This window comes from Lynx rufus, unplaced genomic scaffold (assembly GCF_022079265.1).
Source record: "Lynx rufus isolate CCGP_SWC_20201006 ecotype Redwood Valley unplaced genomic scaffold, mLynRuf1.p SCAF_15, whole genome shotgun sequence".
In the NCBI taxonomy this organism is placed as follows: Eukaryota; Metazoa; Chordata; class Mammalia; order Carnivora; family Felidae; genus Lynx; species Lynx rufus.
In genome coordinates, this window is record NW_025814829.1 from 59,166,251 (window position 1) to 59,192,944 (window position 26,694).

Sequence of the window (26,694 nt, forward strand, 5' to 3'; positions counted from 1 at the left end):
TTATAATTAAGTTTTGAGAGTGTTTAATATGATCTGGATACAAGGCCTTTCTCAGATACACGTTTTTCAAATATTTTCTACCAGTCTGTGGCTTACTTTTTCATTCTCTTGACCATGTATTTGGAAGAGCAGAAATAGTCAGTTTTGGTGAATGAAGGTCCAGCTTCTCTGTGTGTTCTCTTATAAATCATGTTTTTGGTATGGTATCTAAGAAGAAATCTTTGCCTAACCCAAGACCAGGAAGGTTTCATATTATGCTTTCTTCTAGAAGTTTTATAATTTTACATTTTGTGTTTAGGCCTTAGATTCATTTTTTTTTAATAAAATTGTGCAATGTATGGATTAAAGGGTTTTTTTGCAAATATGTGCGTGTGTGTGTGTATGTACATACTCATAGAAGGCAGTATCTTCATTTTGATAAAAATGTTTCTGAAAAACCTGCTAACATCATACCGGTAAAAGACATGCATATATAAATATAAATATAAATATAAATATAAATATAAATATAAATATAAATATAAATATAAATATAAATATAAATATAAATATAAATAAATATATGTGTGTGTGTGTGTGTATGTATATATATATATATATATATATATATATGTCTCCCTCAAACATTAAAACATTTTTTAAGAAATAGAGTGGACATTCTTATCTTGTTCCTGATCTTAGAAGACATTTGATCTTTTACCATTAAGTATGATGTTAGCAGTAGATTTGCTCAGAAACTCTTTATCAAACTAAAGATACTGCCTTCTATTTATAATTTGCTCAGAACTGTTATCAGGGATGGATGTTGAATTTTGTTAAACGTTTTTCCTGCATCTACTGAGTGAATCATGTAGGTTTTTTTTTTTTTTTTAGTTTGTTAATGTGGTGCAATATGTGTGTGTGTGTGTGTGCGTGTGTATATAAATTTCCAGTACCATTTGTTATAAAAACTGCTTTTTCCCTACTAAATTACCTTTGTTAGAAATTATTTGTCCATATTTGTGTGGATCTGTTTTGGGACTCTCTACGTACTGTTCCATTGATCTGTTCATCTATCTTTATACCAATACCACAGTGTCTTGATTTATGGTGGCTTTATAATAAGTCTTGAAATCAGATACTGCACTATTAGCCTTCCAATTTTGTATTTATTCTTAAAAGTTGTTTTGGCCAGGGGCGCCTGGGTGGCTCAGTCGGTTAAGTGCCCAACTTTGGCTCAGGTCATGATCTCACCGCTTGTGAATTTGAGCCCCGCGTCAGGCTCTGTGCTGACAGCTCGGAGCCTGGAGTCTGCTTCCGATTCTGTGTCTCCCTCTCTCTCTTCCCCTCCCCTGTTCACACTCTGTCTCTTTATCTCTCTCAGAAACAAATAGACATTAAAAAAAAGTTGTTTGGCTATTCTAGGTCCTTTGCCTCTCCATATACATTTTAGAGTCAGCTCCTAAATTGACTCTGTAGAATCACCTTGTACCAAAAACGCCTGTTGGGATTTTGATTGGGATCACACTGAATCTATAGATCCATTTCTAGAGAATAACTTCTTAACAATACTGAGTCTTCTGATTCATGAACACAGCTTATTAGGTCTTCATTCATTACTCTCAGCAATGTCCTGTGGTTTTCAGCGTACAGATCTTCCCTTTGTCCATTTTATGCATAAGTATTTCGTACTTTTATCCCATCGTGAGTGGGATTTTACAGTTTTAGTCTCTAGTAGACTATCTAGAAACAAAGTTGACTTTTGTCTGTTGATCTTGTATCCTGCAACTTGGCTAAACTCTATCAGTTCGAGTTGCTTTTTTGTGGATCCCGTTAGACTTTCTACACAGATGATCATGTAATCTGCAAATAAAGACAATTTGACTTCTTGCTTTCCAATCTGGACCCTTTCTCTGTTTTCTTGACGTTACTGGCTACAACTCCCAGCACGACATTGAATAGAAATGGTGAGAATGGAGGGGCACCTGGGGGGGCTCAGTTGGTTAAGCATCCGACTCAGGCTCGGGTCATGATCTCACGGTTAGTGAATCCGAGCCCCGCGTCGGGCTCTGTGCTGACAGCTCAGAGCCTGGAGCCTGCTTCGGATTCTGTGTCTCCCCTCTTTCTGCCCCTCCCCCCCTCATATAAATAAACATTAAAGAAAATTTTAAGAAATGGTGACAATAGACATTCTTGTCTTGTTCCTGGTCTTAGAAGGCATTTGATCTTTTACCATTAAGTATGATGTTAGCAGTAGATTTGTTCAGAAACTCTTTATCAAACTAAAGATACTGCCTTCTATTTATAATTTGCTAAGAATTGTTATCAGGAATGGATGTTGAATTTTGTTAAATATTTTTCCTGCATCTACTGAGTGAATCATATAGTTTTTTTTTAGTTTGTTAATATGGTGAATTATATTGATAGGTTAAATTTTTTTTTGTTAACCAACCTGCATTTCTGGGATAAATCCCACTTACTCATGGTATAAAATCCTTTGTATATGTTTATAGATACAATTTCTTAATGTGGTTCTCTAATTTGTTCAGAAATTTTGTGTCCATGTTCAGGAGGGATATTGGTCGTTAGTTTTCTGTCCTTGTAATTTCTTTGTCTGTTTTGGTATCAGGATAATCCCCGCCTCATAGAGTAAGTTGGGAATATTCTCTCCTGTTTAATTTTCAGGAAGACGTTGTGTGGAATTGGTATAGCCTTTTCCATTCTGCTACTTTATCATTTCTTAAGTGTTTGGTTGGATTCACCAGTGCAGCCATTTGGCCTGGAATTTTCCCTGTGAAGGGTTGTTAACCAGAGATCCTGTTTCTTTTTTTTTTTTAATTTTTTTTTCAACGTTTATTTATTTTTGGGACAGAGAGAGACAGAGCATGAACGGGAGAGGGGTAGAGAGAGAGGGAGACACAGAATCGGAAACAGGCTCCAGGCTCTGAGCCATCAGCCCAGAGCCCGACGCGGGGCTCGAACTCACGGACCGCGAGATCGTGACCTGGCTGAAGTCGGACGCTTAACTGACTGCGCCACCCAGGCGCCCCGAGATCCTGTTTCTTTAATGGACACAGATCTGTCATCTTTTACTTCTTGAATGAAAGTACTTTCGTTACTTTCTATCATTCGAGATATTTGCCTGTTCTTCAGTTGTCTAATTGACTGATGTGATGTTTCCTTATTATCCTTTTGATATCTGTAGAAACTGTAGCAAGGCCACATCTCCCATTCTCGACATTAGTAGTTTGTGCCTTCTCTCTGCCTTTCCTATCAGTCATTCTTAGAGATTTATTGAAGAACCAACTTTTGGCTTCATGGGTTTTCTCTATTGTTTTTCCTTTTCTATTCCATTGATTTCTGCTTTTATGTTCCTTATTTCCTTTCTGTTATTTATTAGTTAATTTGCTCTTTTTTTTTCTTATTTCTTAAGGTGGAAGCTGAGATCGTTGATTTGAGACCTCTGTTGTCTTCTAATCTAGGCATTTGATGCTATAAGTTTCCTCCTCTGTCCTTCTTCAGGGATTTCACAAACCTGGATATGTTGTGTTTCATTTTCATTCACTTAAAAACACTTTCTAGTTTCCATCTTGAGTTTTTCTTTGACCATAGGTTATTTGGAGCTTTATCGTGCAGGTTCAAAATATTTGGGAATTTTCCAGATAATCTTTCTGTATGGACTTCTAAGTTAATGCCATTGTGTCAGAGAACATACTTTGACGTGAATCCTTTAACATTTATTTAGACTTGGCTTCTGGACCAGAATATGGTCTATCTCAGGAGACGTTTTGTATGTATTTCAAAAGAATATCATTCTCCCATTGCTGGGCTGAGTGTTCTATAAATGTCAAGTACAACAAGCTGGTTGGCAGTGTTGTTCAAGTTTTCCTTGTCCTTACTGGTTTTCTGTCTACTTGTTGTATCGATTATTGAGAGAGAGTTATTTGAAACCTACACCTGTAATTATGGGCTCGCTTATTCTTGTAGTTCTCTCAGATTTTGCTTCATGTATTTGAACTTCTGTTATTGGATGCATAAATATTTTTGATTGTTAGAACCTCTTGCTCAATCGTCCTTTTCATGAAATGTTCCTGTTTGCTCGTCTTCACATTTTTCGTCTTAAATTTCTTTCATTTAACATCGATAGAACCACTTTAGCTCTCTTACGGCCACTGTTTGTGTGGTATAGCCTTTCCCACTTAACGCTTGTAATGGATTTTTTCTTTATATTTGAAGTGCGTTTCTCATAGGCGGCATATAGTTAGGGCTCACTTATTTATCCAGTCTGGCATTTTCTTCCTTTCAAATCGGAGTATTCAGACTGTTTACGTTTAATGTGACTATTGACGTGGTTTGATCCAGATTATCGTTTTCCTATAGATTTTCTATTCAACTTGTCTGTTCTTTTTTTTCCTTGACTTTTTTACCTGCCTTTTTTGGACTTACAGAGTATTTTTAATAATTTTACTTTGTAGGGGCGCCTGGGTGGCTCAGTCAGTTAAGCATCCGACTTCAGCTCAGGTCACGATCTCACAGTCCATGAGTTCGAGCCCCGCGTCGGACTCTGGGCTGATGGCTCAGAGCCTGGACCCTGCTTCCAATTCTGTGTCTCCCTCTCTCTCTGCCCCTCCCCCATTCATGCTCTGTCTCTCTCTGTCTCAAAAATAAATAAATGTTAAAAAAAATAATTTTACTTTGTATCCTCTGGCTTATTAACTATAATTACTCACTATTTCCTGATTGCCCTAGGGTTTATAGTATACACCTTTAAGTCATTAGTCTTCTTCCACGTGATCTTATAGCACTTCCTGTATGTAATAAGAACCCTACAGTACGGCCCTTGTGTATTTCCTCACTTCTAAACTCTGTGCTATTGCCAAACTTTTAAATTTTGCACATGTTCTCACCCACTCATTACACTGTCATTATTTTTGCTTTAGCAGGTCAATTACCTGTCAGAGAGATTTAAATAGGGAAAAATGTATATTTATTGGTCAAGTTATCGTTTCATTTCCACAGCTCTTCATTTTGTGGGTTTGCTTTTGGTGATTTTTTTTTTTTTTTGAGAGAGAGAGAGAGAGAGAGAGAGAGAGAGCGCACGCATGAGCTAGGAAGGGACAGGAGAAGGGAGAGAGGATCTCAGGCAGGCTCCATGCTCAGTGCAGACCCTGACGCAGGGCTCGGTCCCACGACCATGAGATCATGACTTGAGCCAAAGTCAAGAGTCTGATCCCCACTGACTGAGCCACCTAGGCGCTGCCCCTCTTTCAGCTTTTTTAAGCCCGGAAAAGCCTTCATGTCCCTTTTATCTTGGGATGAGACTTTCGTTGGACGTATAATTTCAGGGTGACAGTTTCCAGCACTTTAGAAATGTTGCTGCACAGTCTTCTCACCTGTACGATTTCCAACAAGAAATTTGCCATCGTCCTTGTCTTTGGTCCTTTATATATAATCTGCTTTCCTCCCCTGACTGTTTTTTAAGGTTTTTCTCCTTATCACCGGTTTTAAGCAGTTTGATTATGATGCACCTCAGTATAGTTTTCTTCATGTGTCTTGTGATTGGGGCTCATGGAGCTTCTTGGATCTGTGGGTTTATAGTTTTCATCAAATTTGGGGAGGTTTTGGCCATTATTTCTTAAAATATTTTACCTGTGCCCCCTTCTGTGTCTTCTCCTTTGGAGACTCCAATGATATACCTATTAGGACACTTAAAATTGTCCTACAGCTCTTTTTTCTAAGATTTTGTTTTTATTTTTAAATTTTCTCTCTGTTTCATTTCAGAGAGTTTCAGTTACTTTATCTTCAAATCTATAAGTCCTTCTGTAATGTCTCATCTGCCATTTAATTCAGTGTATTTTTCAGCTCACACATTGTAGTTTTCAACTCCGCACAGATGCAGTTTATGTCTTGTTTAATATATCCCACATCTCTACTCAACTTTTTAAACAGTTGAAACCCTGCCATAACTGTTTTGATGTCCTTCCTTCACTGTCAATTCTAATGTCTCTACCAGTCGGTTCTTCTTGGTTTCAATTATTCCTTCATTATGAGTCTCATTTTCTTGCTCCGTTGCATGCCTGCTTATTTTTGATAGATTCTGGACATTTTGCATTTTGTAAATGTCCTTAAGCATCATTTTGGGATGTAGTTATTTGTAAACAGGTAGACCCTTTCTGGTCTTGCTTTTAAGATTTGGTACGTGGGACCTGGTTACTGCTTATCGGGGGCTAAGCGTTCCCCACTAGTGAAGTGAGACTCTCCTGGGTCCCCCACCTGGGGCCTGTGATTCTTGAGGCTTCCGGTCTGGCTGTTGGGAACAGGCACTATTCCTGGCCTCGTGTGAGTGCCATGTGCTATTCCCTCCAATCTTTTCAGGTGGTTAGCTCTCCAGCCACGCGGTTCCCTCACATGCCTGTGCTGACCAGTACTCAGTTCGGTATTTGAGGGAGGACCCCTGCAGACCCCAAGTTCCCTTCTCTCCAGTACTCTGTGCTTCCAGCAGTTGCCACATTGGTCTCCCTGGACTCTCGCTCCTTCTCCTTGATGGAGGTAGTCTACCACATTCTGCCCGAGTACCCTGTCCCTGGGGCACAGCCTGGAAACACTCTCAAGGCAGTAAGCTGGGACACAGGTAGTGCTCCCTTGTTTGTTTCCCTCCTCCCAGGGATCACTGGCCTTTACTGCCTGATGTCTGGTGTCTTACAAACAGTTGTGTTATACATTTTGTTTGTTTTTATGTAAGGCAATCAGTCTGGTCCCTGTTACTTCACCTATGCCAGAAGCAATGAGCAAGTTGCTTAACTTCTCTGAACTTCTGCTTTCTCACATATATATATACACATATAATATAATATAATATAATATAATATAATATAATATATATTATGTTTATTTATAGCTTACTTATTTCTTTTCAGAGAGAGAGAGGGCAAGCGAGCATGAGCGGGGTAGGAGGAGAGAGAGAGGAAGAGAGAATTACAAGCTCCGCACTGACATAGCACAGAGCCCAATGCGGGGCTCGAACTCAAGAACCTGTGAGATCATGACCTGAGACGACATTAAGAGTCAGACGCTTAACTGGCTGAGACATCCAGGCGCCCCTTTCTCATCTACATTTTAAAAAGGACAAGAGTCTTTAGCGTATGGTTTTGGTGTGGGAACTGAATGAGACCGATGTTTGTATAGCACCCAGCACTTGGCAGATACTCAGGAAATACTGGGGTCTCTCCCTGTCTCTGTGCCTTGTTGTTACTTCTTCCTGATTTTACCCCGGATTATCAGCGCAATTCCTGGCTGAGCTTTAGGTCAGGGTCTTCATGCTGATCAACCAAAGCACGTGATCACTCCTGGGCTATTTAGATGCGATTCGGTCAGTTTCAGAGCTCTGCTATCCAGAGGACATGTAGGTGAAACCTTATTGTCGTCTTACTGGACGTTCGCCTTCTCTGAAATCTCCAATGCAACCTACCGGAATTATTCACTTGTCACAGGAGGAATGTCAGTAGGTTTTAGGTCAGCGATGTGTGGCGGGCAGAATTTAAGAGGACCACGCTATTTGCAACCTAGCTGGATTTTGTTGGGGTTTCCTGCTAAGTCGCGGACATCGACCTGTTGCTTCTCCTTTTCTTTTTCCCTCTGAGTTCCCAAAGAGCTCTGGCGCTTACCAGACGAGTGTTTGCCAGACAGAACCTAACCACTTTTCTCTTCTCTTGTCTCGTGTCAGTGTCTGGAGGCCGCAGCCGCCTGCACCTCATTGATCTCGGCAGCTGTGTGAAAGCTCTTAGCAAGAATCGGGAAGGAGGATCAGGGCTATGCCTCTCGCTGTCTGCTCTGGGCAACGTCATCCTGGCTCTTGTCAACGGCAGCAAACACATCCCTTACAAGTAAGTGACCTTCTGCTGGATGAATGGAATGGGGTCAGCATGGTGCCAGGGCTGGGTGTGGGACTTTTGGTCCAGTGACCTCTCGGGAGAGGCACACAACAGCCCGACCGTCTCGGTGGACCACATTGTCAGCTCAGTGCCCAAACCAGCCTCTGCTAATGAGTGCGTATCGCGTCATCTTCCAAATTCAGAAGCTGTGAAAATACTTAAATTACTCTAATCCTGACAATCAAGTCAGATAATCGGGAACTGTCTCAGTTGGGGTCTCTGATCACAATGGCCATGGCTAGATTATGGCCACCATCACACAAATGCCTCATAGTGATGAAAGCAAAGGGCAGAAGATTGAACTACCCTTCCCTTCGGAGTAGGGCTATCATATCTAACCAATAACAATACAGGATTCCCAGGAAAATTTGAATTTGAGATAAAAAACAAATAATTTTTTAGTGTAAGTGTGCCCCCCCCCCCAGTAATGCATGCAAAGCCTGTATTTTTATCTGGTAGCCCTACGTAGGAGAGCTCCTAAAGCTTGGGGAATTGCCACCCACCTCCCATGCAAATGTTGACTCCACTTCCAAGATCCTTTCCCTCTTCCCATTATGCTCCACGAGGAGGAAATTAGAGCCTCTCCTATGTCTGGAATAGCCAAAGACTGGCCATATCCTCTGTGCCCATATATGATCCAACCCTGGAGCTACCTGTCACCACTGTCACCCAATTCAGCTTTGCCCTTGGACAACATGGCGATGGTGGTGGGCGCTCTCTGCCTGTTCGGGCCCCCGCCAGGGTCCAGCTGCTTCTCTCACTGCCGTCTGAACCTTCACTCACCATAAACTGATGGTTCTAGATGAATTCTTACCTGCGTCACAAGGATACGAGCCTCAGAATGGTATGCGTGTGAAAGTTTTTTTGTAAAATTGAGAACGCTGTGGCCAATAATTAACGACAATCATCTGGTTGAGCCTACCCTCATCTACTTAATGGAAATAACGCCTACAGAGTTGCCATGAGGATTAAGCAAATGTATGTGAATCATTTTTTTTTTTAATCTGTAAAATCATGCGTAATGTAAGTCACTGTTGTGTGGGAGCAAAAAGGTAAGTCAGGCCATTTGTTCGACAATGAGTGAGATTCGGGATGAGTTCTCGTGTCTTCCTTCTTCTCTGCCCTAAAGTGATGTCGGCACCATGATTTAATTCTGCACCTGGGGGACCATTCATAGACTGACTTTAGGAGTTTAAGTAGCAGGTATAATCCAAGCTGTCTCAACTCCTGAAATTTGGAAACCTGGTGGGATAAACCCAGAAATGGTTTTAGTGGCCCTTGTGAGGACCATTTTCCCTGAGAAAAAAATTTCAAGTTGAAGGTTTATAAAGTTTCATTTGGTGTCACTTCCGCAGTTGAATAAACTTGACTTGTAATGACAAGAAAAGAAAGAGTGGGGACACTTGGGTGGCTCAGTCGGTTAAGCATCCAACTTTGGCTCAGGTCATGATCTCACGGTTCACCAGTTCGAGCCCCGCGTCGGGTTCTGTGCTGACATCTCAGAGCCTGGAGCCTGCTTTGGATTCTGGGTCTCTCTCTCTCTGCCCCTTCCCACTCATTCTCTGTCTCTCTCTCTCAAAAATAAATAAATACTAAAAAAAAAAAAAAAGATGGGGCACCTGGGTGGCTCAGTCGGTTAAGCGTCCAGCTTTGGCTCAGGTCATGATCTTGCGGTCTGTGGGTTCGAGCCCCGCGTCCTGCTCTGTGCTGACACCTGGAGCCTGCTTCAGATTCTGCGTCTCCTCGCTCTGCCCCTCCCCCAGTTGCACTCTGTCTCTAACAGTAAATAAACATTTAAAAGAATTTTTTAAAAAAAGAAAGAAGGCAGGAAGGAAGGGATGGACGGAGGGAGAGAAAAGGGTAAAAAGAAAGGTCTGGACTGGTACTATCAGTGTTGCAGACCTGAGAAGGAAAGGGTGGGTACTGGCCTCAGTTGCCTTCCCTGTCCACACAAAGGGAAACATGTCTATTAAGGTGATAATAGATCATGATGTAAGTAAAATCCAAAACACCATCTTATGCGGTCACTGATTACATATTTAACTTCTGTATCTCTCACGTCGTTTCTGTCGAGTCACATGCTTTTAGGATTTCAGTAAATATTTGTTGAATCAGTGAGTGTAAGCAGGGAAATCACTTCTACTTCAGATAAAGTAACTTCCCGTTGGTTAAAGTTAATTCTATTGTAAACATGTAGGGAAACATCAAGGATTGTGTTTATTAATCGCTCAAGGGCACTTGTTCAATTAAACGTAAGGTAACACGGGGCAGTCTCCATGACCAGCCACCTGCCCCCTTGGGAGGGCTGACAGAGTATGAAACCTCCACCCCCTTCCCTGCAGACATGTGTCTGCTTCAGTTCCCGTTTTCTTCCTTCCATGCTAGCTGTGTGGGAGTGATGATTACGTTGTTTGGGCGTCTGAAGTAAGCACAGACTCAACATAAATTCAGTGTCTGCTCGAGACCTAGAGTGGTCCCACCGTGGGGACCCTCCTGGAGATGGGGTGCTGGGAAACGTGGTGGCCGAGCCGTCAGGCCAGTTCCATCCTTCCCAAAACCCTCATCTGCCCGTGACTTGTCCCACCCAGTCCTACCATCCCCCTACTCCTTCAGGGCCATCTTAGAGTAAGAGCCTAAAAAGACCCTTGCTGTAAAAGTGTCTCTGTCTCAGCCACAGCACACGTTCAGTATATGGCATCTGCAAATCACATTTGCAAGGCGATTCATCAACCAGAAACTATCCTTTTTCAAGGTACGGGAAAAGAAGGCAAAGATTTACTCAGATCTCCCAGCCAGTCGGGGGGGGGGGCCGACTGCGTCACTTTTTAGGGCTCAGGGACCTTGGTTCTGAGCCCAAGCCGCCCATCCGTCCTCTCCCCCAGCCTCATCAGGCTCTGTAATATATTAGCTGCCTTTGCTCCGCACAGCATGGGGCGCTCAGCACAGCGGGAGGGCCCAGATTTCCTTTATCAATTCAGTCAAGGCTCTAAAGCCACATTCTGCAGCATTTTGTTAGCATACTAAACACCTTTCTGCAGTCAGCCTCATCTTTGCGAGAGAGGGAGGGAGGGGAGGTTGTCTGCCCTTCTGGTTTTCTCTCTTTCTTGCTCAACAGCAAAAAGCAGAAACCCAAACTCCGCATTCGGCACCCGTCTGCAACACACGCACAGCAACCCGGTACCTCGTCGTTTGTCACCCTAGACAACTCTACGCTTGGAACCTGCATTACTTGTGTTTGCTTCTGGGAAATTAACCGGAATGTGCACAGTGGGGATATAGCCTGTCCTCGTTTGTTGTCATCCCTGTATCAGATGATTTGTCATGTGAGCGAGCTGGAATGTGAGTTTGGATGCATTACCCATCCCAGGCGCTCCCGTGGGCACCTTAGGTGTGCCCCGGATGGTTTTGACTTTGCAAATGATATTGCCTTTGTAGATGTCAGAACGGCGTGCAGCGGGTTCCCAGCCTCAGCCGTTAACACGGCACAGGCCTGCTGGCCACCCCAAGTGCTATAAATCAACCCTAAGTGGTGACGCCATTCAGAAAAGCATGCAGGGAAGGCAGGGAGAGGCCAGCAGCTCCAGACCCCTATTCAGTTCTGCACAGATTACTCCCTAACTTTGGGGGACTCTCGTCTCAGGAAATCTGTTGTAGTCTGAGCATTTTGACGATGCATTTGCAAGCTTTCTCCCCATGTTCGTTACAGCTGTCTTGGGCACCAAGGTCATAGGGGTCTTCCCATTTGGTAGATGAGAAAACATAGGCAGAGGCGTTGAAACGAATTCCCGTGCCAAAAGCCAATATTGCAGACACACGCCTCTGGATTTGGCCCCCAGAAGGGCGACCACACAGATCTGTGGATCTGTCAGTGTGAACTTGGCTTTGGCTAAAGCGTTATATGTCCCAGCTGATCTGTAGGGCCAGTCTTTCCAGAGACTTGGAAATTCTTTTTTTTTTTTTAATTCTTTTTAAATGTTTGTTTATTTTTGAGAGTGAGAGAGACAGAGCGTGAGCAGGGGAGGGGCAGAGAGAGAGGGAGACGCAGAATCCGAAGCAGCTCTAGGCTCCGAGCTGTCAGCACAGAGCCAGATGCGGGGCTCGAACTCGTGAACTGTGAGATCACAGCCTGAACCGAATTCAGATGCTTAACCTACTGAGCCACCCAGGCGCTCCGAGACTTGGGAATTCTGACCACCACCCAGTGTCTCAAAATAGAATTTTTGGTCCCTTTTAGATGTGGTCCTGTGAGGGGTACAAACCCTTAGGAAGCTTACCCACCACACAGCTCTGCTTCAAGCCCTGAAGCGTCCACCTTCATCCTCAATCGTTACCCCGTTTGGAGAAGTAATTATGTAATAGGCCGAATGTCTATTTGTGTCTTAGCCAACAAGATGCTTGTGCTGTGTTTCCAGACACGAGGTGTTTTTTATTTCTTGGTTTCCATTCAATACAAGAGGTCACGGAACATCTTCTAGTGATGCCCGATGCCTTTCTTCAACGGGTTTGGCCTGTGGTTCAGGCCAAGACTTCCTCCTGGTTTCACCACATCGCTCACCGACGCATCTAGGGCTCAGGCATCACCAAGCCTCCCCCTTCTCTGTGGTAAAGCTGCTGGGAGAGGCAGGAGGAGCCTGAGGCAGGCGTTATCAGCTTCCGACTGCAAGGACCGCAGGGGCCTCCACTCCACACAAGCAGTAAGGAGCCCGCCATCAGGGTCTGGAATGGGAGCACTTTTCCTCAAAGGCCCCGGTGAGGTCAGGAACCAAGGTCATTACTCAGAACATGCCAGCGTTTGAGCAGTTCATTCAGGCCAATGAGCAGCCCTTGGAAGCTTACATTCAAGTCAGTCAGTGACTTGTGGAGAAATGACGTTTTGTACACAGAGGCAGCTTTTCCAAAATGCCCACACCTCTTTGCTGAAATTCATAAGGCCTTTCCAGGACATGCATCCCTGACGGAGATGCTTTGAGAGAGATTTCCTCCGAGTAGCCGTTTAGAGGGTCTCCACTTGCCCCAAACTGGAGACCCACTCGGTGTCTGGGAGGGGGAAGGGGCCGTGGATTGAGATTAGTACAATACTATTTCCCCTGGTGACCCAGGAGACGAAAATTTGTTCGAATGGATATTATTTACGCTTAATATACAACTAAATAGATATTTTCCAGGAAAAATGCAAAGGAATATAGCAATGCTCGACATTTGCTGAAGATCGCACTTAACGGAAACTCTGTAAGAATCTTTGCGCACGCGCATGTGTGAGGTGTAAGAGACACATGCATATTTAGCAACCTTTAGAAGTACATTAATGCTGTATTATCTCCTCCTGATTTACAGGGAGAACATCAATTTAGAACTATTTGCACAAACTCCGGGTACTGGTTTATAGCATTCCCTGTTTAGAAATAAAATAACCAAAGTGTCGGGTTGCCAGGCAACCGTGGCAATGATAATTCTTAGTATTGCCGCTTCAAAAATATTCATTTTTATACATTTTAACGACTGTTAGGATGCAGAGAAAGTGAGTTCAGAAAATCACCGGGACACAGAGGCGCGCCCCCCCACCCCCGTCCCTTTATGAGATTTTCAGCCTTCTTTCTTTTGTTCTTCCTCCTAGCTCCATCTACGTCCCTGGCCAGTGGTGTCTTCATATTTAATTATGAACATTTCCAGAGATTGATACCCTCTTCTTAAGAGTTTCGGCAGCAGCCGCCAGTAAATGAGGTTAATGACCTCCAGGTTGTTCCAGAACCACACAAATCACTCAGGGAGAAATGAGACTGTCTGGGAATCGGGGTCGCAAGCCCCGGGTTCAGGCATGGGTCCCTTCTCCTCTGGTTAGGCACGCAAATTCTGCGTGTCCTGCTTTTTGTCCTCCAGGGGGCCACTTTTGGCCCCCTCACGGAGCCTCAGGGATCTAGGCCGCCGACTCAGTCGCCATCTCTGAGCAGCAAGGCCACAGTCTGCTTTTTCTTTGTCAACCGTGGCTCGTCCCCGCAGGAGAATAGGCCATGTGGTTGGAGGGCTGGGTAGAAATTAGGAGATGATTTCATTTCCCTCTTGGCTTTTCAAGAAGTTTCCTTCCTTTCTGAGATTACTAACGAAACTCTCTTCCCTCCAGATTCTGAACCAGCTGGCAAATACGTACAAGAGTATGATTGGGAGTTAGACCCTCTGTGCTGAATCTTAGCATAGGGCAGGGGGGGCTTCTGTCCCTCCGTGAGCCAGACACCCAGACTCACGAATGGGCAGAATCAGGTCAGCAGGGCGGTCACTTACCTGGGCAGCCACGTGACTCAAGTGCAGGAGGGAGCGCGTGACTTGCAGAGAGGGAGACGGACAGACAGACAGCGTTGGGGTTGTTCCTGCCCAGGGTCACATTTACCAGGCTCACCAGCCAGACCCCTTGCCTGCCGTGGGAAGAAGCGGATAAGAGGAATGTGGGAACGTTTTCCTCGATCTTTCCAAGGGGACAGAGGTTCCTAATTTGTGGACTTGCTGGGTCATAGGGAGAAGAAGAGAATAGTTTCCAATACCTATCTTCTGATTTTCCAGCAACATCCCAGGTAGCTAACGCGGTGCACGGATGAGCTCTGAATGAGGCTCGTTTCATGCCGTGAGCATAATGACAGTTCACAGTCATTGTCTTACTGTACATCAGGAACTGCTCCAAAGGCCTGATGGGCGTTTAATTCTGCCGACAGCCTTATGACATGGATGCTATTGCGGTCACACTGCTATTGCAGATGGGGAAGCTGAGACAAGAGGGGTGAGTTAACTTGTCCGTGTTGACGCGGCCGGTAGGTGACAGACTGTTTCACTGCCCCCCAGTGAATCACCACTTCCTAACACAGTGTCCACGGTGCTGTGCCGCTGCGTCGGTAACTGCTGGAATCACAGATGAGGTAAGACAGTGGATCTGTTGCAGAGCTCAGGCATGTGTCGTGGGTTGGAAGTAAGGACGTAGTTCCAGGGGGTGGGACCAGCTGTTAAGTGCAGGGTCCATCTCCAGGCCTCTGCTTGGCCGGGATGGCTAAGCCGGGGCTGGCTGACTTCAGGAGACCCGTGGCGGTGGGGAGAGGGGAATAGGGAGGGTAGGGAAGGGAAGCCAGGCCACTGAACCAAAATCAGAACTACCAGATAAGAATGTTGGAATGAATGAGACCCTCATCACTCAGAAACCGTGTGCAGGAGCCGGGCCAGAAGAGAGCAGGGCTCAACTTGACCTCCTCAAATGGCCGTCAGTGGAACCCGACGGTCTAAACCCTGTATTCTGATCTCTGCAGAATCTCACCAGGCTTTTTCCTTTCTTAATTTCTTCAGTCTTGCTCGTGTAAGAGCCTGTTGGTGGAGCCTTTTCACATGCCCATTAATGGGAAAAGCTGCGGATTCTGTGATGCTCTCTTAGGCTGCGGGACCCCTGGGACCCCCACGCAGCCCTCCCGCCTTATTGGGTGGGCTCCAGCATGAGAAGAATGACCGTGTCCCATGCTGGGGGCGGCCTGCTGACAAGACAGAACTTCTGGCCCTCTCTAGTTTCTAGGAGGTGCACAGAGGCATCTCTGAGTCGGAAGATTCCTGTCAGAATAGGAGAGGTTATCACCCGGCCTGTGTCTTCAAGTTTTGCCCAGGACAAGAAAGGCAAGGAAAGAGTAGGCTGGAAGTGACAGTGACGGTAAGCTGTCACGGCACGAGATAATGAGCTTTCTGAAACACCAGGCTAATAATAACGGCTTTGGGGATTTCCACAGTTGGCGGCTGAGGGAGTCAGTCTATCAACTGGAATTTGAGAAGTTTCTTCAGACTCGACTCCCTAAGAAATATGCAGTCAAGTACTTGTGGTTTCTAAGAGATGGTCTACAACATGGGCTAGGGAGCCGAGGCAGAGCTGAGACAGGGGAACCCCTGGTGCGGGTCTCCTTCACCCACTCCCCTGCCCTCGGGCCCCTTCCCCCACCTCTGGCGGCCACCGACCTGTTCTCTGTACCCGAGTTCAGATTTTTAAAGTCCACGTGTAATTAAGATCAGACAGTATTGGCCTTTCTGCGTCTGGCTTCTTTTACTTCGTATAACACCCTCGAGGCACATCCATGCTGTCACTGGTGACAGGACGTAACTTTTTAATGGCCGAATAATATTCCACCGTGTGCCTATGTGTGTGTGATCTTCATCCGTGGGTAGACACTGGGCACTGTCTTCTCTTCCTTGATTCTCAAGGGCCAAATGGATTGTAAGTACCTCTTGTTAACATGGAGAGCTTGTGAATTTATTCAACAAGACTCTGGGTGCCTAGTAGGTAGATAGGGTTGCTGCCTGATCCATTGAATTAAGGAAGTGAATGGCTGTACCTCAATGGTAGACTTTCCTCAATGGGTTCACAGAGCCTGCAGGTGCATGGAGAGGTTGGGGTCAGATGTTGCTGTGCCCTCAATTGTATCTGTGTTATACCCCACTCACCAGGGTGTAAGTCAGATATTTAAAGATACAAACCTTTCATATAACATAGCCTTTAAATATAAGCCAAGTACTTTTGGTTCTCAGCCAGAGACCATGATGTGTTCCAACACTGAAGCAAAACGTGACCATATGGGATTTCGTGAGAGAAGGGTTTTCTTCCAAAGAGATTTTCAAGACTAAGGCTATGATCTAACTTTCACCTTAAACTTTCGATCCCAAGTGACCCATAGAGTTTAACTCCATTAATCATGGAACTCAGTGCTGTTTTGATCAGTAAGGTGGATTCTGATCTCTTCCAAGAGGACCTGGCTAGCGGTTTTCAGGGACTGATTTTATCGTAAGTGGGATAGAGGCCACCACGCGTAGAGGAAAGAATTTGAAGAATACATAGCAGAATATCTGGAAGTTCTTTTATCCACTTGGTCCTTCACTCCATTCATTGAAAAATATTTATTGGACCCCTACAATATGCAGGGCACTAGGGATATAACAGAAGAACACAGATGATCTCCACTCTTGGACAATTTATAGTCTAGCGGAGATACAGACGTGGACTGCCAGGTCTGACACCTGATGGTACGTGGGCACCGGTGCTCAACCACCACCGAATCAGAAGGATGGTAGAAAAGGCTGTGTGGGCAGACGTGGTGACTCGGAAACCCTCTGCTCATCTCCAGCCTTGTTTCATTCTCTTACACGTCAGATTTGTCAAGTTTTCCGCTGCCCATCCTTTAGACGCCTGAGCCACTCACAGCTGCCCTGTCCTTCACCGCCATGGTGTCGTATCTCCTGACACAAAGCATGATAAACGGCTGAGCCAAACGCAAGACTCCGAATCTGCTGCTAATTGTTACCTTTAATGATAACTAATCATCTTACCACCAGTCATGCTGCTCCCGGGAGAAAACAGCTCAAGTGTGTTTGTATGGGGGGGGGGGGGGGCTCCAGGTTTATTCGGGGCCAGTGCACAGAGCACTGCAGATGCCCTTGTACACCCAGAGGGTGCCGTGATCACTCAAGGATGGCCAGATTTAGGCACAATTAGGCATTAGAAGGGATGGGGCATACAAATGAGTTGAGGCTTAATTCATTAAGAAACTGTCTTGAACGTTAATAGAGCTTCAATCAGAGTATCCAACCATAAATTCTCACCTGTTCCACAGCCAAACAGGTTCAGGCTCGACTGAGCATTAATAGATTTTTTTTTTTGGTCCATGCAAATGAGGTGATAATTCAGTTCATGTGTAATTGAACAATTTTCAAATAGTTATGTTCATGGAGCAGTTAAGTTGTATCAAACTGTCTAACGTACCAGTGAGTCTTTAACTAAAACAGAGCTGAGTTTCATTTTGATATACTAAAGAGAGACCTGGAGAAAGAGAGATGGTTCTAGTAAATTTGTTAATAGTTTGAAGGATAGTCGACTTTAAAAGGCTTTACAATATTCAGTCCTGTTCAGTGACCTCCTGCACTCAGGACCCATGGAGGTTGTTGTTTTTGAGTGTTGAGAGTATTTCTATGTAGTTCTTAGAACAAAGTGCATTACACTACACCCTTCGCCAGAGGAAAATGCCACACAGTTTCCTTCTGAGGATTCTTTTGGTGAAAGCAGAGGAGACCAGGTTCCTGGCCCTCCACACAGCTGCCAGAATGCCAATTTAAAGGGCAAATCTAGGGGCGCCTGGGTGGCGCAGTCGGTTAAGCGTCCGACTTCAGCCAGGTCACGATCTCGCGGTCCGTGAGTTCGAGCCCCGCGTCGGGCTCTGGGCTGATGGCTCAGAGCCTGGAGCCTGTTTCCGATTCTGTGTCTCCCTCTCTCTCTGCCCCTCCCCCGTTCATGCTCTGTCTCTCTCTGTCCCAAAAATAAATAAACGTTGAAAAAAAAAATTAAAAAAAAAAATAAATAAATAAATAAATAAAGGGCAAATCTAGGGGCACCTGGGGGGCTCAGTTGGTTAAGCATCTGACTTCGGCTTTGGTCATGCTCTCACGGCTCATGGGTTCGAGCCCCGCATCAGACTCTGTGCTGACAGCTCAGAGCCTGGATCATGCTTTGAATTCTCTCTCTCTGTGTCTCTCTCTCTCTCTGTCTCTCTCTCTCTCTCTCTCTCTCTCTCTGCCCTTCCCCCCCCCTCAAAGGCAAATGAGCATTTAAAAAAATTAAAAGGCAAATCTGATGTCACCCCTTGTTTAAATCCTGAAGTGGCTTCTTGTCGGCTACAGCAGAGTTCAAACCCTTTTATGGCCCGTGAAGCTCTTCATAATTGGGCTCACAACCACTTTTCTGATCACAAAAACCATGTACAGCCTCGTGAAACTCCCCCACACCCTCTCACAGCCCCATGTTTTGTAGATGCTATTTTTTTCTGCCTACAAATGGCCTTGATCGTTCATCTGTCCTTTCATTCATTTACTCATTCATTCATTCATTGAATGATTATCAGAAACATGCTAAATTCCATACTGCCTTGGATCTCCTTCTTCGTTTAGACAGTTTCTGCTTCTCTTACATGTTTCCAATGTGGAATCTGCCATATATATAGATATAGAAACACATCTGCCCAGTCTGCAAAATAACACATCAAACACCCGTGTGACCACCACCCAGGCTAGGGTAATAGAACATTTGGAAGGCCTCTGTGCTCCTCCGTGAGGACATAGCCCTCCTGCCCTTCCCGGAGGGGTCCACCGTGCTGAATTTTGTGTTTACAGTCCCCAAATTTGCCTTATCCTTTTACCAGGTAAATTTGTGTCCATGGTTCTGTCTGATTTTGACCTTTACATAAATGGAATCGTGCTCTCTTCTTGGCTCTTCTGTAACTTCCTTTTTTCAACCAAGATTTCATTTCTGACACCCACACTGATGTGTGCCACTATTGTTTATTGATTTTCCTTGATGTATGATGTTTCCATTGTTAGGGGCATATCACAGGGTATTGGTTCTTCTGTTGATGGATTTCCAAGAGATTTTAAAAAGTTGATTGTTGAATTTTGTCTAACCCATTTCTGCATCTAATGAGATGCTCATGTGGCTTTTCCTTCTTTAATCCTTTAATACAGTAAATTACATTAATCCATTTTTTAATATGAAATATCTTTGCATCCCCTTCCTGCTTATTCTTCAAGGCTTGCCTCAAATATTGTCTCCTCTTTGAAGCCTTGTCTGATCTCCTTTCCTCCCTCCTGCTCCTTTGTTCCAGAAAAGTTGTTTCGCTCCTGTAATCCCCTGTGGCATTCTGAAGGTATTGTATTATAGGCCCTGATGTTATATTTTAATTATTCGTTTGCATACTCAGCTCTCCTATCACATGAGCTCATCAAGAAAATGACAGTCTTTTTTTTTTTCCAGGTTCCTTATTATTTTTGCACTAGTTTGCGTTAAATCAACCTGATTGAAACCCTGATTTTTTTTTTAATTGAAATGTGGTTGACACACAACATTACATTAGTTTCAGGTGTGCGACATGGTCCTTCAACAAGTCTGTACGTTATGCTGTGCTCACCCCAAGTGTAGCTGCCGTCACTGTTTCAATACCATTGACTGTGTGCCGTGTGCCCTACCTTTCATCTCCATGACTTACTCCTTCCATAACCGGAAGCCTGTGTCTCCCCCTCCCCTTCCCCCACTTTGCCCATCCCCCCAGCCTCTCCCCTCTGACAACCAGAAGAAGTTTGTTCTCAGCATTTGTAGCTCTTTTTCTGCTTTTATTTGTTATGTTTTAGATGCCACAGAGAAGTAAAATCCTATGGTAATTGTCTTTCTCTGTCTGGCTTATTTCACTTAGCCTAATGAATGCCCTTGGGGTCCATCGATGTTGCTGTAAATGGCAAGATTTCATTCTTTTTTTATGGCGGAGGAATATCCCATTGTGTGTATATTCCACATCTTCTTTACCCATTCATCTGTTGTTGTTATGGAAGCACTTGGGTTGCTTCCATATCTTGACTGTTGTAAATAGCCAATAAACGTAGGGGTGCATATATCTTTTCAAGGTAATGGGCTTTTTCCTTTGGGTAGATACCCAGTTGTGGGATTACTAGAACGTATGGCATTTCTATTCTTAAATTTTTCAGGCATGTTTTCCCCACAGTGGCTGCACTAGTTTGCATTCCCACCGTCAGAGGGTTTCTCCACATCGTCGCCAACACTCGTCGTTGCTCGTCTTTTTGATTCTAGCCATTCTGACTAGTGTGAGGTCGTATCTCGTGATTTTGATTTGCGTTTCCCTGATGATGACTGATGTTGAGCATCTTTTCATGTGTCGGCCATCTGTTTGCCTTTTCTGGAAAAAATGTCTATCCGGGTCCTCTGCCTGTTTTTTAATCGGATTATTTGGGGGCTTTTTGGTGTTGGGTTGTGTAAGTTCTTTATATATTTTGGATATTAAGCCCTTATCTGACATGTCATTTGCAAATATCCTCTCCTATTCAGTAAGTTGTCTTTCCATTTTGTCGGTGGTTTCCTTTGCTCTGCAAAAGTTTCTTATTTTGATATAGTCTCAACAGTTTGTTTTTAATGTTTTTGTTTCCCTTGCCTAAGGAGACATATCTAGAGAAATGTTTCTATGGCTGATGTAAACGAGATTACTGGCTCTGTTTTCTTCTGGGAGTTATATGGTCTCAAGTCTCACATTAGGTCACTAATCCATTTTGAGTTTATTTTTGTGTGTGGTGTAAGAAAATGGTCCAGTTTCATTGTTTTACATGTCGCTGTCCAGTTTTCCCAACACCATTTATTGAAGAGACTGCATTTTCCCCATTGCGTGTTCTGGCCTCCTTTGTCATAGATTAATTGACCATATAATTGTGGGTTTATTTCTAGGTTTTCTGTTCTGTTCTGTGGATCTGTGTGTCTGTTTTTGTGCCAGTACCATACTGTTTTGATCACTACAGCTTTGTAGTACAGCTTGAAATCCGGGACGGTAATATCTCCAGCTTTGTTCTTTCTCAAGGTTGCTTCAGCTATTCAGGGTCTCTTGTGGTTCCATACACATTTTAGGATTGTTTGTTCTAGCTCTGTGAAAAACGCTGTTGGTGTTTTGATAGGGATTGCATTGAATCTGTAGATTGCTTTGGGCAGTGTGGGCATTTTCACAATATTTGCTCTTCTAATCCATGAGCACGGAATGTCTTTCATTTGTGTCATCTTTAGTTTCTTTTATCGGTGTTTTATAGTTTTCTGAGTACAACAGGTCTTCCGCCTGTTCAGTTTGGTGCAATTGTCAATGGAATGTTTTTTCTTCTCTTTATGTTACTTCATTCTTAGCATATAGAAATACAACCGATTTCTGTATGTAAATTTTATATCCCTCAGCTTTACTGAATTCATTAATTACTTCTAATAGTTTTTGGGTGGAGGCTTTAGAGGAACCCTACTTCTTTAGTAGCAGATAGGAGTCAGGCTTCTGCCTTCAACTTTTGGGTGGCCCTGCCTCACTAACCTGGAAGACGCTTTTGGGCCTCCAGACTTGCTTTGAGGCCATCAGAACTGGTTTCTCAGGGACGCCTGTGGGGGGCTCAGTCAGTTTAGCGTCTGACTCTTGATTTCATCTCAGGTCATGATCTCGTGGTTCGTGAGTTCAAACCCCACATGTCGGGCTTTGTGCCGACAGCATGTGGAGCCTTCTTGGAATTCTCTCTCTCGCCTCTCTTTCTGCCCTCTCCCCTGCTCATCGGTGTGCTTTTCTCTCTCTCTAAAAATAAGTAGATAAACTTAAAGAACATTTTTAACAAAGAACCCCGTTCTCGGCTAGCACAAAGTGTGTCTTTTCGTAGTGATACTAGCTGTATAGGAGGTGGAGTGGCATTGAAGCTACGACCTACCTTCTCGAATCAAATATAGAGCAAAAATAGATTCACTCTGCCAGGTTTACTGTGGCTATTTGTCAAGCATCTGTGATGTATAAACTACTATTCTGAGCATTAGGGCTGATGCACAGAGCTTAGAGACCAGGAGGACAGAAGAAACCAGTACTCGGTTTGAAGACAAGAGATGAGAGTTAAAAGTCACATTGTAGAGTATGTTCAAAGAAGTAGAAAAGGCCAGTATGTCACCTGTGAATATGTTCCCTCTAGCAGTAATAAATCATGACAATAATAAATATCCGATACAATACAGATGCTTACTGTTATAACTCTCCGAGTGTCTGGACTTTGGTAGAAGCAAACGTGTCTTAGAGTCCATTCAAGAGTTTCAGTTACTCAAGCAAACTCTTTCTTTGCAATAGGCATTTATGGCATGGCTTCAGGATTGGTGCCCTAATGATCTAAGTTTAGGGACGTTCCAGGAATGCGTTGGAATGCTAAAGAAAGGCTGTCCCTGTGCCCAGCTAATATCCCCAGATTTGGGAATAGCGGAGCTTTATTTGACAATGGTATAAATTTTAAGCTACATCTAGAAGACCGTGTACTCTGCTGTCAAGAAGGACAGGCCACGTGTGGATGGGGCTTCACCCGCTCTTGTGATTAACTTTCGGCAGTGGGCGGAGTGGTAGTCTCTCCCAGGTAAGGCCCAGGAAAGTGCCTGCAGGCCCTTCCCGTTTCTGGGTCGCTGAGCCTCCACCCACCACAGGGAAGGACAAATCCACAGCCCAGAGCCTTCCCCACTGTGACCTCCTTGACAATCAAATTCTGAAAAAGCAAACCTCCCCGCTTGATTTCTTACTGGAACAATCAAACCCATCTCGGCATCTGCTTGACAATTTCCTTTGGAAAAGGAGAATAGCCACCTTTAAAAACCATACAATTTGACCTTTCCAGAAGCCAGAGGCTTTGCTCACCAAAGTCATTTATTTGAACCTATAATTTGTAAATGTAAAGAACGAAGTGATTATTCCTCTAAAAGCCTTCAGGATGGAGTCAGAATCGCCCTTTTGTCATTAAGTCCTTTGTTCAAGGGCCCATTTAAGGACCCATTTCACAGGGTCATGGAACCTTGAGCATCATACAAAAACAATGAGTAGCAAAGGTACCACTTTTTGAATATTTGCTGAGCGCAGGTCCAGCCTATATAATACAAACATTCTCTTTTGGTCTTCGCATGAACCTTAGGGATACATGCTGTTGTTTCCCCATTTTTATAGATGAAGACACTGAAACACAGAAAGGTCTGGCAACTCATCAGCTGTCACAGGTATAGCATCTGGTCAACTAGGACTGGAACTCAGGTTGTCGGGCTCGAAGCTCGCCTTTTCAGTCACCATGTTATCCCCAGGGCGTAGCATGGAGAAAGCACACAGAATTAGCCCAGGTAGACCTGGGTCCAGGCCTCAGCTCCTCATTTGCTGCCTGTGTGACCTGAGGATTTCCAGTCTCCATCTGTACAATGCGGAGAAGATTCAGACTTGTCGTAAGGAAGTAACGCACAGGAAGCATCTCGTGCTCAGTGAACCACCGTGAGAATATGACCGTGGTCTCTCAAGTCTCTTCCACAATCATTATCAGGCCTTTGGTAGTCCTGTTGTTGATGGGGTTTGGGGAGATGGGGGGGGGGGTTCGGAGCCATTGGCCAAGAAAGAATTCATGAAGACGTCTTTGGTGCAAAAAGGTGGTTTTATTAAAACAGGGGGACAGGACCCATGGGCTGCACTGGTGTCCTGTGGGATAACTGAGTATGTACTCTCAGGTTGGGAGGGGGTCAGGGATAGAGTAAGTCTCTGAGGAATTTGGGAAGCAAGTTTTCCAGGACTTCGAGGGGCTAGCTGTTGCTGGGGAAACGCCATTTATTACCTTTCAATAAAACCTCAGTCATGAGACCCTTCAGATGTATATTGGGGGGCCATAACCTTGGAGTATGAAGGCCAGCATATATCTTGGGGAAGGTGAGATAAAGGAGGTTTCCAAAGGAATTCTTATATGTTACAGTGGACTTACAGGTTCCTGGGGGGTCAGGATAATGTTAAGCCAAAAGTCTCTTTTGCCCCCAACAAAGTGTCCTCATTGAGGCATCTGAGCTCGTAGAGGCAGGTCACTCTGCCAGTTTCAAGGACTTGTCAGTGGGCTCCAGGCAGTAAGAGAATTTAATATTTCATTTGCCTTAGTTTCCCACATCACCATGGCGAGCACTTAAACCCCTTTCCTTTGTTCTTGCGTAGCCAGGAGTGTCTGAGGAATATCACACATATTCCACTCAAGGGGGTGTGGGTGCTGTTAGCCTGTACTTTGCCCTCACACTCCCTCCTCACTGTATAGACCCCCAACACATAAGGAGTTCAGGTTTAGAATTTGACGGTGATCTCACAGCTCAGTTGTCTGTTCATGTGGTACCAAAGAGCCAGCACTTAACCGTTGGGTTCTAGTGAATGTAGCCTGCATCCTCTGAGACGCTGGAAATCTATTCGGTGCATACACCATCCGGGGTAGCTGGACCTTTTTCTCAGACCGTCCGCACGTTAAACCCACTGTCCTCCATCTTGTTCCTCCAGGAGCAAAGAGTAGACGTGGATGTGTAGAAACCCATTAGAAATGGAAGTGAAACATCTCTCAGCGTGCCAGAGCCTGAGTCCAGAGGGAGGGATGGGTGTATCACTGTAGAATCCAGAGGGAACACACGTGACTACCCAGATGGCCAGGCCTGGGACCCACAAGAAGAAAGCGGCTTCTGGTGCCTTGCAATCTATTCTCTGACGTCTTGAGCAAATGTAGCAGAATCCCATCATCCCAAGCCTTCTTGCTATACAGATTTGAGTAGAGAGTGAGTCAAACCAGAGGCTCCAGAGACTATAAATTCCATACATGATGGGGGCTGGCCGAGAAGGCAACCACTCCCCGTCAGTACTATCCCAACCGGTACACTTACTATTTTTGAGATTTTATTCACTAGAGTGACAACTTGGAAGCCTCCGTAGTTGTGCCGATGCCATTGATTTGTTCCTATTTCCCAGGTGTGAGGGCGGGGAAAAGAGCTTTTTGTAACCGGTAAGCCACCCTGTCCGTAGTGCTAATTCGGGTACCTAGAAGTCAGAGTCTCATGCTTTCAGGATATTTCTGGTGGCATTGAGTATCTTCTCATGTTTCTTAGTTATTACTCTCTGTTTGCATAGCCCTTGTTTGTGTCTTTTGCCCCACTTTCTTTTTCTTTTTTTGAATTTTTTTAATCTTTATTTTTGAGAGAGAGAGAGACAGAGACAGAGACAGAGTGCCAGCAGGGGCGGGGGTGGGTGGGTGGTGGGCAGAGAGAGGGAGACACAGAATCCAAAGCAGACACCGGGCTCTGAGCTGTCAGCACAGAGCCTGATGGGGGGCTCGAACCCATGAACTGTGAGATCATGACCTGAGCTGAAGTCGGACACTTAACCAGCTGAGCCACCCAGTCGCTCCTGTTGTGCCCCATTTTCTATAAAGTTGCTTCTCTTCTTACCAATTTGTAGGAGTTCTTTGTAAACTCTGGATTCTACTATTTTGCACCATTTTTTTTGAATCCCCACAGATCTGCGAGGCCCGTTGGGTCTTTTAACAAGTGTCCACACATGCAGGAGGTCTGTCTCTGGGCTCTCTGCCTGTGCAGATACTGTCTTAGTCACTTCGGACTTGGTGAATTTTCTTTGCAGTATGTCTGGTTTCCATCGAATGAGTTTCTGCTCTTCACTGTTTCCTTTCTTCTACTTTCTTTTAGTTTATTTTGCTGTTCTTTATCTCCATCTGAAGATGGCACCTTGGCTTAATTTTTGCTCTTTCTTACACTATAATGTAAGCACTTAATTCTATACATTATGCACTAAATACTGCTTTGTCTGTATCCTCAAGTTTTGATAAAGATGATGATTTTCACTATCACTAGTTCAAAATATTTTCAGTTTTCATTATAAATACTGTTTGACCCGGGGCACCCGGGTGGCTCAGTCGGTTAAGCGTCCGACTTCGGCTCAGGTCACGATGTCACTGTCTGTGGGTTCGAGCCCCGCGTCGGGCTCTGAGCTGACAGCTTGGAGCCCGGAGCCTGCTTCGGATTCTGTATCTCCCTGTCTCTCTCTGCTCTTCCCCTGCTCATGCTCTCTCTCTCTCTCTCTCTCAAAAATAAATAAACATTAAAAATTAAAAAATAAGTAAATACTGTGTGATCCATGGGACTGAAGTCCACAGTTATTTGGAATCAGTTTGCTCCTTTGAGGCTTGATTTGCTAGGGCAGGTGCAGAGCATCTAGGGCTAGTCTGAGCTAGAGGACTCTAGCATTATTATTGTTAGTAGTAGTATTGTTATTATCAGCCCCTTCCGAGGACTCCATCCCAAACCCCATATATGAGCAGATCTTTCCACTGTCTGCTTGAACACATACTATTCCCTCCCATGGAATGACGGAATGGTCTCCCCCCTCCTCCCTTTCTCCCTCCC

General features: G+C 44.5%; 1 protein-coding gene across 1 annotated transcript in view; it reads left to right on the plus strand.

The window, feature by feature from the left end:
- KIF26B (kinesin family member 26B) overlaps window positions 1–26,694 on the plus strand; it is a 468,028-nt gene that overhangs the window by 399,886 nt on the left and 41,448 nt on the right. Inside the window, 1 exon segment of the mRNA XM_047077348.1 lies at window positions 7,703–7,862. Within this exon segment, the coding sequence (XP_046933304.1) occupies window positions 7,703–7,862 (160 nt within the window).